The sequence below is a fragment of the Pecten maximus genome, chromosome 5 (assembly GCF_902652985.1).
Source record: "Pecten maximus chromosome 5, xPecMax1.1, whole genome shotgun sequence".
Lineage (NCBI taxonomy): Eukaryota > Metazoa > Mollusca > Bivalvia > Pectinida > Pectinidae > Pecten > Pecten maximus.
This window is the reverse complement of record NC_047019.1, coordinates 14863724-14878368: the sequence shown is the minus strand read 5'-3', so window position 1 is coordinate 14878368 and position 14645 is coordinate 14863724. Positions and strand designations below refer to the sequence as shown.

The following is a 14645-nucleotide window of genomic DNA, read 5'->3' as shown; positions in this document are numbered from 1 at the left end:
TACTAATATATTGAAAAGATATATTAACCTATCTGCAAATATAATTTTATTAGTCATGTCAGCCATATTTTTAGTAATTTATTTATAGGTCATCACTTCAATAGGAAATCGAAAATTAAAATGGCTGCCAAGGGAAGAGTATCTTGGACATAAGAAGACATATTCGTCGGAAAGGACTTTTTGGCAATTGTCATGCATTTTAATGGAGCTGGATTTTACTGCTGAATACAAAATATTTTGAGAGAACGATAAAGTTTGTAAGAAAATGGAAGGATTGACGCTTAGTCAGCAAGAACAAATTTGCTATGGCGAATTGTTTCAGACCTGTGATGTTGATGGTACAGGGAGAATCACTGGTGTTCGTGCCTCCGATCTGTTCTTGTCCTCGGGTCTAAGCCAGGACCATCTCATGCAGGTAATTGCTTGTTTTATCATTTTGCATATACAAGATTTGTCGTTTTGTATTCATACATGTCGCCAATGTTGTTGATTTTGATGAAACAAGCATGACACATGGAAGGGGGTGTGGTACGTTTTATGGTCTAAGATGCCGGCCTAGATCGTTTCATGTACTAATTTGTGTCATGATTGGAAAACTACGATAAGATTAGTGTCATAGACTATACTTTGCATAAACATGTTGGGGAAAACTGCCAACTTGTGTATAATATGCAAACTCGCGTATTAAACGCTAGTTGTAGTATGGATTTGTTACTAAAAATAGCCAAAATCGCCGAAACTGTAAATTTTGCAATATATTATTTAAAGGCGCATTAATTTAAAACAAGGTGAATAATATTTTACTAAAAGATGTTTACTATAAGTATTATGTACTTAGAAACTTGATGTTACTTTACCGAAAGTATTGCATCAACTTTTGGTACTTTCCAATGTGCAAATAATTTAAAATTTTGCATTTGTTATTAAGTTTCATTACTAAATTAGATGCAACTTGGACGAACATTTTTTTAAAGTTAAGTTTAAAGTGATTTTAGCTATTTTTAGTAATAAATCTATGCCTCAAATGATGTATATCAGGCAAGTCTGCATATTATACCTACGCAAGCTGGTGGTTTTCCTGAAAAACGTTACACATTGGTATATTGTTATCGTCCTCCTTATGAAAGTGCAATATACACAAATAAACCTGGCATGTTGTTGGAGCACCTCAAATCTGGCTATAACATCAACATATTAAGATCTATAGTCATGTCTGACCTAGTATAGGACAATCAAAATTAAAGAAATTAATCTGATATGGTTAAGATAAATTAAACATGTGCTATGGCAGTTGCACTTATTGTAAAGAATCAGACCTCAGATATTTCTTTTACAAATTTGATTCAGATTATGACAGCATATTTTGGTACTTCATCCTTTCCCAGTCTCCATTGGTTAGAGTAAAATATATAATAATATAATATATAATTAACATTGTTTAAAAGTTAAACAACATTAGCTCTTTAACCTTTTGTCATGATGCCATTTTAAGGGAAAAGCCATTGTTTTGATATCAGTGTTGGAAAAAAATAAGACAAATGAAGCTGATGTACATTATAGTGTTAAGTGTACGAGATTTTAATATCAAATTGTTTCGGCTACACTTTATTCATAACCTGATCATAGATGTTGGATAGTCTATACGCCCCTTAGCTTGGCCCGTTTAGAACTGGCCTGTTATGGCTTATCCACTAGTCCAGATAGCTTCCTTTACCTACGACTTGAAGTTGAAAATATTGTTCTCTCGGTCAACTACTTTAGAACTTTCCCAGTCAACAACATAGTTTTGTCGATCTGTAATTGCAGATTTATTGATCTGGGATTCTGACTGTTTCCAGTGTCTGAAAGTAACTCTGAATTCTCCATAGACAATAGGTCTACAGAAAACTGAAATTCCATAGCCCAAGTAATTTTTCCATAGACCCATTTTTTACAACATGCTTTTTAGTAGCAGAGTGATAGTCGTTAAACTTATTGTGAAATAAGTGCAATGTCGTTAATGAAATAAAAAAATGAGAATCAATTGTAATTGTTAATAAGATTTTTATTTGCGATTGTTAATCAGTTCTTTTTTAAATTTTATTTCTTTGACCGTTTCGTGCTCAAGCTCAACCGCAGCCGCTTCCTTTAACACTTTGGTGAATGTGTCACCCATATTATCAAAGCCTGGCTCAAAATCCCCCTCAACATCTGAATCAACATCCTCTGAATCGGACTCCATCTGATGATCTATTTCAGCTTCTGCTTGTCCATCTCCTTCTATCACAGCTTCACCCTCTATTTCCTTTGAAGTTGATGCTGCCTTTAGTGCAGACCTCTCAAATTCTGGTCTCCTCATCCCTCCAGATGGTGTTTTCATCTGTTTAATGCAAACTTGCAGTGTTGGTTAAAATAATATTAATTAGTTAATAATAAGCCTTCTGAAGTTATCTTGAGAGGCTGATATGAACTAGTATGCTATAATGCACTATGCATAATTAATGTTATTGTTTTAAAGGACTTTGAAACACTTTCAATTGAAGTGACTTTAAACTAAAAGGTATTAAACTAACCAAAAACCTGTTAATGGCATCTTCTGGGTCAAATTGTTCAACAGAAGAAGTGAGCGACTTTACGATCATTACGTCAGTCATTGCCTCAATGGTAAGTCTGCACCTTTTGTCTAACAGATAAATGATAGGATAAATAATACATGAATCACAGAGTATGTAGACATTTCTCAAATTCTGACAAGAAACTCCAAATCATGGTTTAATATTCATTCATCAGATAATAATCAAATTAAAGCATAAAATATCTACAAGAAATAATCAAGTTCAAAATCAAATCACAACAGTACCTACATTTCATCACGTTGTCCTCGACCTCGTAACATAACCAGTCTCTTCCAACATAACAAGCCAGTGGCATTGAAAAGTCCTTTCTCTGGTGTTGTCGTCATATGCCTTTCGTTTAGCATGTAACTGTGTCGCCGAGGAATAAGCAGAGGAATGTCTTCGCTTCGTATTTGGTTTAGCACCTTCATAATACTTTAACATGTGCGCCATGTTGTTTTGAATAACTGCGTCATGCAAACGCTTGCATCGTTCGGTGTCAAATCACTCAGACGCTTGAAGCAAATACACCCTGCTGACGCGCTTTTCTCGGAAGATTTACTTTTATTTTGAGCTCATTTATTACTGGATCATTAGTCAAAAGACAAGGAAAGATTTTGTTATCATGTGTCATGAGGAAAATTTAATATCAAGACTGAAAAATTGCATAGCCAATCGGTCCAACACAATGAATTTTTACATAGACCGATCAGATTTTCTGTGGCCTCGGGCCATCGGACCACCTTTACTTTCGAACACTGTGTTTCTATTCTGATCTTAATTCATTTTCTACGTTCTTGGATTCCAATGTCCTTCTAAAGTTCTCAAAAGTCGCACTCTAATTTCTAAATGTTCTGGTATCTTTGATATATGACAATTTTATGTAAACATTTTGAGACTTCATCTTTAGGTAATTTATCCTTCGAATGTACAAGGATGTTTTGGAGAGTCTTGTAGGGTTGATGCCAAGGCCATGATATATCCCTGGATAGTTTCGTATAATCCCTTTATTACTTAGCAAAAGTCTTATGAAAGAAAAAGTAGTGTTATATATATTCTACCTGAAATTTGCAATAATCTATGTTTGCCTGCTGTTCAAATTGTGAAAATATAGTATATTATTATCTTTGATAAAGTTTGGAAGATATTCATGCAATTTCATGGATTATTGTTCGTTTTTGAAAAAAAATATCCCTTTAATTTCTAGTCTGGAGAAACATCCTGTTTTTGGCTGTAAATGAAAGTAATGCAAAAAATGTTGCTGAAAAGATATACCTAGGAAGTGATCTCATGAATGGGTTTAAGCTAAGGTTAGCAGTCGGGTGAATCTATTATACATATATACAGCTCCTTGTTATTTTCAGCAAGCCTCTTTAAATGTGTGTGTGATACCATGTACATTTAGTATGTATATTATGTGAGTCTGTTGTGTACTCACACAATTCTGCTTTCATTTTAATTTGTATACTCAAACAATTCTGATTTCATTCTGTTTATGTCAGTTTTCAGCTGTCACTTCCTGAGACTGTTTGTAATGTATTCTTCTGAACAGTCTGAAATGTTAGATATTGTATTCCTCAACTACCATTTATTGTCAAATTGGAGGGATTATAGTATATTATTATCCAAGAATCCAGATCGTAGTTACGTAAGTGGTCAACGTTTCATTGATCAAGGAAATCATGCATGTTTAATCATAAACTTGATAGGTGGGAGGAAACCATGCATAGTTTATACAATCCCATCACTTCACCTGACCATATAACCCTTCTCTTGTATACAATCATCAGTATATCTGGCCGTATTACCCCTTCTCTCATATACGATCATCACTACATCTGACTGTATAACCCCTTCTCTCGTATACGATCATCACTACAGTGACTGTATAACCCCTTGTCTCGTATACGATCATCACTACATCTGACTGTATAACTCCTTGTCTCGTATACGATCATCACTACATCTGACTGTATAACCCCTTGTCTCGTATACGATCATCACTACATCTGACTGTATAACCCCTTGTCTCGTATACGATCATCACTACAGTGACTGTATATCCCCTTGTCTCATATACGATCATCACTACAGTGACTGTATAACCCCTTGTCTCGTATACGATCATCACTACAGTGACTGTATAACTCCTTGTCTCGTATACGATCATCACTACATCTGACTGTATAACCCCTTGTCTCGTATACGATCATCACTACAGTGACTGTATAACCCCTTGTCTCGTATACGATCATCACTACATCTGACTGTATAACCCCTTGTCTCGTATACGATCATCACTACAGTGACTGTATAACCCCTTGTCTCGTATACGATCATCACTACAGTGACTGTATAACTCCTTGTCTCGTATACGATCATCACTACAGTGACTGTATAACTCCTTGTCTCGTATACGATCATCACTACAGTGACTGTATAACTCCTTGTCTCGTATACGATCATCACTACATCTGACTGTATAACCCCTTGTCTCGTATACGATCATCACTACAGTGACTGTATAACTCCTTGTCTCGTATACGATCATCACTACAGTGACTGTATAACTCCTTGTCTGGTATACGATCATCACTACAGTGACTGTATAACTCCTTGTCTCGTATACGATCATCACTACAGTGACTGTATAACTCCTTGTCTCGTATACGATCATCACTACAGTGACTGTATAACCCCTTGTCTCGTATACGATCATCACTACAGTGACTGTATAACTCCTTGTCTCGTATACGATCATCACTACAGTGACTGTATAACTCCTTGTCTCGTATATGATCATCACTACAGTGACTGTATAACTCCTTGTCTCGTATACGATCATCACTACATCTGACTGTATAACCCCTTGTCTCGTATACAATCATCACTACATCTGACTGTATAACTCCTTGTCTCATATACGATCATCACTACATCTGACTGTATAACTCCTTGTCTCATATACAATCATCACTACAGTGACTGTATAACCCCTTGTCTCGTATACGATCATCACTACATCTGACTGTATAACTCCTTGTCTCGTATACGATCATCACTACATCTGACTGTATATAACCCCTTGTCTCGTATACGATCATCACTACAGTGACTGTATAACCCCTTGTCTCGTATACGATCATCACTACATCTGACTGTATAACTCCTTGTCTCGTATACGATCATCACTACATCTGACTGTATAACCCCTTGTCTCGTATACGATCATCACTACAGTGACTGTATAACCCCTTGTCTCGTATACGATCATCACTACAGTGACTGTATAACCCCTTGTCTCGTATACAATCATCACTACAGTGACTGTATAACTCCTTGTCTCGTATACGATCATCACTACAGTGACTGTATATCCCCTTGTCTCGTATACGATCATCACTACATCTGACTGTATAACTCCTTGTCTCGTATACGATCATCACTACAGTGACTGTATAACTCCTTGTCTCGTATACGATCATCACTACAGTGACTGTATAACTCCTTGTCTCGTATACGATCATCACTACATCTGACTGTATAACTCCTTGTCTCGTATACGATCATCACTACATCTGACTGTATAACTCCTTGTTTCGTATACGATCATCACTACATCTGACTGTATAACCCCTTGTCTCGTATACAATCATCACTACAGTGACTGTATAACTCCTTGTCTCGTATACGATCATCACTACATCTGACTGTATAACTCCTTGTCTCGTATACGATCATCACTACAGTGACTGTATAACCCCTTGTCTCGTATACGATCATCACTACATCTGACTGTATAACTCCTTGTCTCCTATACGATCATCACTACATCTGACTGTATAACTCCTTGTCTCGTATACGATCATCACTACAGTGACTGTATAACCCCTTGTCTCGTATACGATCATCACTACATCTGACTGTATAACCCCTTGTCTCGTATACGATCATCACTACATCTGACTGTATAACCCCTTGTCTCGTATACGATCATCACTACATCTGAGTGTATAACCCCTTGTCTCGTATACGATCATCACTACATCTGACTGTATAACTCCTTGTCTCGTATACGATCATCACTACAGTGACTGTATAACTCCTTGTCTCGTATACGATCATCACTACATCTGACTGTATAACCCCTTGTCTTGTATACGATCATCACTACAGTGACTGTATAACCCCTTGTCTCGTATACGATCATCACTACAGTGACTGTATAACCCCTTGTCTCGTATACGATCATCACTACATCTGACTGTATAACTCCTTGTCTCGTATACAATCATCACTACATCTGACTGTATAACCCCTTGTCTCGTATACGATCATCACTACAGTGACTGTATAACTCCTTGTCTCGTATACAATCATCACTACAGTGACTGTATAACTCCTTGTCTCGTATACAATCATCACTACAGTGACTGTATAACCCCTTGTCTTGTATACGATCATCACTACATCTGACTGTATAACCCCTTGTCTTGTATACGATCATCACTACAGTGACTGTATAACCCCTTGTCTCGTATACGATCATCACTACATCTGACTGTATAACCCCTTGTCTTGTATACGATCATCACTACATCTGACTGTATAACTCCTTGTCTTGTATACGATCATCACTACAGTGACTGTATAACTCCTTGTCTCGTATACGATCATCACTACATCTGACTGTATAACCCCTTGTCTTGTATACGATCATCACTACAGTGACTGTATAACCCCTTGTCTCGTATACGATCATCACTACAGTGACTGTATAACCCCTTGTCTTGTATACGATCATCACTACAGTGACTGTATAACTCCTTGTCTCGTATATGATCATCACTACATCTGACTGTATAACCCCTTGTCTTGTATACGAACATCACTACATTTGACTATATATCTATACATCTGCGCTATTTTTTATCACTAGGCGCATAAAATTAGGTGTCACCGGGTCCTCGGGCGCAACAAAAAAAAATGGATCATTCCGATTTCCACTGGTGTTTTCTTGGTGTTCATGCCGAATGCGCCTCGAGTGATACAACAATGTATTTGATTGGTCGATAGAGACATGTAACCTAACAATAATTTTGATTGGTTCGGATCGTTTCAGTAGTAAACATAACAAAAATATATTCAGGAAAAAGAAAAACGCCGTGTGTGGGGTCCGTGAAAAGTAAAAAACGAACTGTATTACACTATTTTTCGGTGAGTCAACGGTCAGATAGTAACAATGACGGAACGATCAATAATTCCACAAAGCAATCGGGCGGTGCTTCAGTGAAAAATACGGAGCAATCCGACATTGAAGTTACTGAATCTAAGCTGGTGGACCAAACAGAATCATCGACACCGGGCCGAGTGTTTCAGAGCAAATGGCTTTCTCTTTTTGATGAGTTCATTGTTCCTGGGTGTGAAATTGACTGACAAAGTGTGAATTTTGATGTGAATGTGAAGATTAAGAAAAGAAAAAAAACAAATTATACTGGTAATGCTAAATTACTTTTATTAAATGTTTCTTGATGTGATATTGACTGACGTTTGAATTTTTTATGTGCATGTGAAGACTTAGAAGAAGAAAAAACCAAAACAATTTATAACAGTGGTCAGGCTAAATCATTTTTCATGTAATTTTTACCTTGGTCCTACTTTTTTGGTCAATGACCCCAGTTTTTCACCCCAAGGGGGCCCAATAGCCCCCCTTTTCACAAATCTAAAATATGAACACTATATACAATCATCACTTCAGCTGACCATATACATATGACACCTTTTATCAGGTGCATATATATATCTAAAGCACATTTAAGATATAATTTCTTTTGGAAATGAATTTAATAATCTCCCAAGTTTTTAATGAGGTTATAAACATGGATCCTATTTAATTTTATTTGCTTTAGTTTCTTTCATCAATAATAATAAACTTGTCTTTAATTGAGTTTGTAATAACAGATTTGTATCCATAACAGTAGTTTCTTATAGTGATATAAGCTTGACTCAGGTTAATGAGTGATATATATATCAGGCTGTTGCTAGGAGACCGGTATGATTGTATATATATGGTAATGTTGAAAATGCATCAAACTATGATCATTCATACATTTACTGTATTTGGATTTACAATAATTTTTATGTCAATGTCTTATTCTTTGTGTTACCTTGAGCTCACTATATACAACATACCTGACAGGTATACCTATATACTGTAAACCAATTGTTATGTTTGTCTACCTAGTTAAGATTTCTAGTGTGAATATAAGGTAAATAAATGTTTGGTAAATGTAGGTTAAATATTACAAATTATGTACATAAATTTACCTACATACCAGTTAGCTGGGAGCTTTACCTGTAATGTTTACACATTACATGTCTTATATGTTTACATAGGAATACAGAATTGCTCGATCTGTACACATGTCTTGTACATTTTTTTTATGAATTTTGAGTTACCTTTAATTTTGTGATATAATAGTTTCAAGTTTCTAATACTATTATCAAGCTAGGAAAATTGGTAAGATTGATAATTTACCTCTATCAAATGAATATTTAGGACAACTTGTAATCAGGAAACATTAACTTACATGCACATATACCTGGTATCTATAATGTCTACTAGCTATAGATTGACAATATGTACCCAGTGTATATATTTTATATATTTCTATCAATATCTTCTTCAGACAACTTATTTTCTTTATCTGTGAAGATCTTCTACATACATATACTACATGCTTTATAATTATTTTCTTTATTTGTCAGTATCTTCTTCAGAAATTGAACTGATTTTCTTTGATTTTAAGAATTGGAAATTGTGAAAATGAACACAATCTTCTTTTGACAAAACAGTGATGCAATTTTACTTAGCTGTTTTACGAATTAATTGAAGATGTAAGATTTAATCAGACCAAGATTCTGCTCCTGTGACAGCCTGTTGGAACTCCATGCCAATGACAACCAAACAAGATTCTCCTCCCTCTGTGAGTCTGTTGAAACTCCATTGGCAACCAAACAAGATTCTCTTCCCTCTGTGAGAGTCTGTTGAAACTCCATTGGCAACCAAACAAGATTCTCCTCCATCTGTGAGAGTCTGTTGGAACTCCATTGACAACCAAACAAGATTCTCCTCCATCTGTGAGAGTCTGTTGTAACTCCTTTGACAACCAAACAAGATTCTCCTCCCTCTGTGAGAGTCTGTTGGAACTCCTTTGACAACCAAACATGGTTCTCCTCCCTCTGTGAGAGTCTGTTTGAACTCCATTGGCAACCAAACAAGATTCTCCTCCATCTGTGAGAGTCTGTTGGAACTCCATTGGCAACCAAACAAGATTCTCCTCCCTCTGTGAGAGTCTGTTGGAACTCCATTGGCAACCAAACAAGATTCTCCTCCCTCTGTGAGAGTCTGTTGGAACTCCATTGGCAACCAAACATGATTCTCCTCCCTCTGTGAGAGTCTGTTGGAACTCCATTGGCAACCAAACAAGATTCTCCTCCATCTGTGAGAGTCTGTTGGAACTCCATTGACAACCTAACAAGATTCTCCTCCCTCTGTGAGAGTCTGTTGGAACTCCATTGACAACCTAACAAGATTCTCCTCCAACTGTGAGAGTCTGTCTGAACTCCATTGGCAACCAAACATGATTCTCCTCCATCTGTGAGAGTCTGTTGGAACTCCATTGACAACCAAACAAGATTCTCTTCCCTCTGTGAGAGTCTGTTGAAACTCCATTGGCAACCAAACAAGATTCTCCTCCCTCTGTGAGAGTCTGTTTGAACTCCTTTGACAACCTAACACGATTCTCCTCCCTCTGTGAGAGTCTGTTGGAACTCCACTGGCAACCAAACAAGATTCTCTTCCCTCTGTGAGAGTCTGTTTGAACTCCTTTGACAACCTAACACGATTCTCCTCCCTCTGTGAGAGTCTGTTGGAACTCCACTGGCAACCAAACAAGATTCTCTTCCCTCTGTGAGAGTCTGTTTGAACTCCTTTGACAACCTAACACGATTCTCTTCCCTCTGCGACAGTGTGTGGACTCTGTAATGACAACAAAATGATACATGATCATCCATATCCTTTAGAAGAAATGTTGACAATTTAAGTATACAAACTTATAACAACTCAATTTCTTTTGTATTAATGGTATATATATACATGTTACATATTTACAAGGCAGCTAGTACTAGTCATGCCCATGGCATTTACGGATATATCCATGTCAGCATGAGGCCAGTGTCAGCTGCAGGGGCTGATCAACTATAAAATATATTAATATGAATATTGATTAGCCTAGATTCTGGTTTGAATTCTGTTTTGTTGGCACATCATGCAGGTGGTGAACTAGAGCACAATCCGCACAAAAATGATAATCGCATCCTCCGAAGACTCATGTTTGAATCTTAGCTGCTGTTGGATTCATGATAGATCTTGGATTGATGCTTTGCAGTATCAAAATTTAATGGCAGTTCTGTATATAAGTTTGCTGCAGGGAATTGCAGCTTGTACATTATGTACAATCGTAAAAATATCTACCAGACTATCATAATTATCTGGCACGATCCTTTTGTTCTTTACACTGAGTTTTTTGTCAGCTGTTTGTTACAAGTAATTACGTTTTGCAGCACCAGCTGTGAAATTAAGAGAAATGGCTCAATAATACATTGTAGATTGAGAATTTAAATTTTGATGTCTGTCACTTTTGATTATTTTTGCATAAATCTCACACCTGGTACATATTGAAATACCAAGATGTGTTTATATTTAGTATGCTTTAAAATTAGTGTATGGTGGGTCTCAGTCCAACCACTGTCATCAACCAACATGTTCATTAAACATCTGTCTAACTACTGAGCAGAATTTTTCCCATATTGACTGTAGCATATTTTGTCCCACTTAACTTTATACCTCCCCAGACCAACCTAATTACATACTGTGAATGTATATATTTCAGCAGTAATCTTATTTTATCGCTTTTCACAATACTAGAAGCATTATGCTAAATTATGATTGCACTAATAGCACTTTCTTTATAGTATTGCGCTAATAGCAGTTTCTTTATAGTGTTTCTATAAAAGATAGTTGTGGTGCAAAAATTCATCAAAGCTCATGACCTGCTAAAATTCATAAATACGCCAATAAAGGAACATTTACAAAACAAAAATGCATATATAATGTAACTTTCAATTTAACCTCCTGAGGTAATACTTGCCTCTTCTAATTATAACCTGGACACACCATGTAACCGTACCTAATTATAACCTGGACACACCATGTAACCTTACCTAATTATAACCTGGACACACCATGTAACCTTACCTAATTAAAACCTGGACACACCATGTAACGTTACCTAATTATAACCTGGACACACCATGTAACCTTACCTAATTATAACCTGGACACACCATGTAACCTTACCTAATTATAACCTGGACACACCATGTAACCTTACCTAATTATAATTATAACCTGGACACACCATGTAACCTTACCTAATTATAGCCTGGACACACCATGTAACCTTACCTAATTATAACCTGGACACACCATGTAACCTTACCTAATTATAACCTGGACACACCATGTAACCTTACCTAATTATAACCTGGACACACCATGTAACCTTACCTAATTATAGCCTGGACACACCATATAACCTTACCTAATTATAACCTGAACACACCATGTAACCTTACCTAATTATAACCTGGACACACCATGTAACCTTACCTAATTATAACCTGGACACATCATGTAACCTTACCTAATTATAACCTGGACACACCATGTAACCATGCCTAGTTATAACCTGGACACACCATATAACATTACCTAATTATAACCTGGACACACCATGTAACCTTACCTAATTATAACCTGGACACAACATGTAACCTTACCTAATTATAACCTGGACACACTATGTAACCTTACCTAATTATAGCCTGGACACACCATGTAACCTTACCTAATTATAACCTGGACACACCATGTAACCTTACCTAATTATAACCTGGACACACCATGTAACCTTACCTAATTATAACCTGGACACACCATGTAACCGTACCTAATTATAACCTGGACACACCATGTAACCGTACCTAATTATAACCTGGACACACCATGTAACCTTACCTAATTATAACCTGGACACACCATGTAACCTTACCTAATTATAACCTGGACACACCATGTAACGTTACCTAATTATAACCTGGACACACCATGTAACCTTACCTAATTATAACCTGGACACACCATGTAACCTTACCTAATTATAACCTGGACACACCATGTAACCTTACCTAATTACAACCTGGACACACCATGTAACCTTACCTAATTATAACCTGGACACACCTTGTAACCTTACCTAATTATAACCTGGACACACCATGTAACCATGCCTAGTTATAACCTGGACACACCATTTAACCTTACCAAATTTCTATCCAAATGATTGTAAATTGTATTTGATACTTTTACCCCATCACGCCAACCAACGTTGTCACCTTGACATTTGAAACTTAAACAGATTAACATAACCTTTTTTTTTGGGAGTGGAATGACTGATTCACCTTTTGTCAGTGTTTCTACTTGATATATTCGGCAGTATGTTTCATTGAGGCAGCACTATAAAGTTTGCATCATTTCTTCACTATCAAAAGGAGCTGAGACAAACACAGACCTACATGTACTGCTGTCTCCCAAAACACGCACATTCATCGCATGCACCTCACACAGGAGAGGCCGTCCTTAAATAACCAGAGCTGTTAATTGGTGAACCGCCCCAGATTTTCCCTGAAATATAATCTGCTAACATTAACCTTGAAGCTCATCAAGTCAATGTATGTTAGTTAAAATTTGTAATTGTCTTTTTGAACCTCGATCAGGTCCTTTAACCAATCTTTGCAGAAGTTCATATACACTGGTCCGCAGGCATATTTAAAAAAAAAATTGTCTAACTCACTTCAAATTTACATGGTAAAAATTCCAGTAAACATTTTCTGTAGTCTTGACATCTGCTAGCCACAGGCATTAGGCTAGTTGTACATCTCCCGGATTGAATACTAAATCAATGTTATGTAGATGTGGCAATACACATGTATTTAACAGGAGACTTGTATGTTATACAACTATTTCATCAATAGAATATTGGGTCGGCATGTCTGATTATTTTCTACTGTTTATAACTATTCCTAGGTCTGGGTATTATGGATTTTTGAAAGTCAGACGTATTTCATATCAAATTTTATGTAGTGGTTTGTAATACTGTTTTTGACAGGGTAAAAAATAAAAAGAATTAAAAGAGATTTCTTTAAACTTTCTGAATTCTTTACATGTACATATGTTGCAGATTTTACCATCTGTTCTGTGAAAAAACTGGGTAAGGATATCTAAAAAAGTTTTTTTAGCTGTGCTTTTTACTTAGAGACATTGAGTCTGTCAAAGTGATTGAAATGCTTTGCAGAGAAAAAAACGTAAAAACTGCAGTTGCAATGAAGATACCAATTGTATGTGTCAGATGTATTTCACTGTGTGTCAGACTGTCAGTATATATGCTAAGGCTTGGATGTTTTCTTGTAGACATTGTCTGATTCCACACATCTTGTACAAATGTACTGTGATTCAAAGAAATGATGTACCGTATGTATCCTCAAATAAACCCTGTAAAAGTGAAGTATTAAAGTTTGGGGAGGGTTTTTATGTGAATTTATTGTTTCTGTTATTGAGGCTGGAGGGGGGGGGGGGGGGGGGGGGGGGACTATATCAAAGGTTTCGTCTCCGTCTGTCTTGTTCGTACACTTTGTCAGCACTCTGGCGGCTTCATTTCTTGAGGGATTCTGATCTAGAACTTCACACATTTCAAGGATAAAAAATTGTAATATCTTCGACAAGTTCAAGTTTCAGGTATTTGGGTCAAGGTCACTCTTGCTATTTTTAATTTTTTAGTGGGGGCCAGTAGGGGACATGTATTGCTTTAGCAATACCCAGTAAGCTTGTTTAAATATTTGTAGGTATATGTAGGGACTTACTTGTGGGTA

General features: G+C 36.5%; 2 protein-coding genes across 6 annotated transcripts in view; one reads left to right on the top strand and one right to left on the bottom strand.

The window, feature by feature from the left end:
• The first annotated feature begins 115 nt into the window (after positions 1-115).
• The window catches only part of LOC117327265 (ralBP1-associated Eps domain-containing protein 1-like), an 85707-nt gene continuing 71177 nt past the window's right edge, over positions 116-14645 (top strand). For all 5 annotated transcript variants that reach the window (XM_033884180.1, XM_033884182.1, XM_033884179.1 and 2 more), the window contains exon 1: positions 116-415. In XM_033884180.1, coding sequence (XP_033740071.1) covers positions 266-415 — 150 coding nt within the window. In that variant the 5' untranslated portion in view covers positions 116-265. The remainder of the gene's footprint in view (positions 416-14645) is intronic.
• Positions 2024-3350, bottom strand: LOC117327267. The gene is made up of 3 exons (XM_033884183.1): positions 2844-3350; positions 2553-2662; positions 2024-2359 (listed from the first exon to the last, which is right to left on the bottom strand). Exons 1-3 carry the CDS (start codon positions 2908-2910, stop codon positions 2045-2047), a joined length of 492 nt encoding a protein of 163 aa, XP_033740074.1. The 5' UTR covers positions 2911-3350; the 3' UTR covers positions 2024-2044.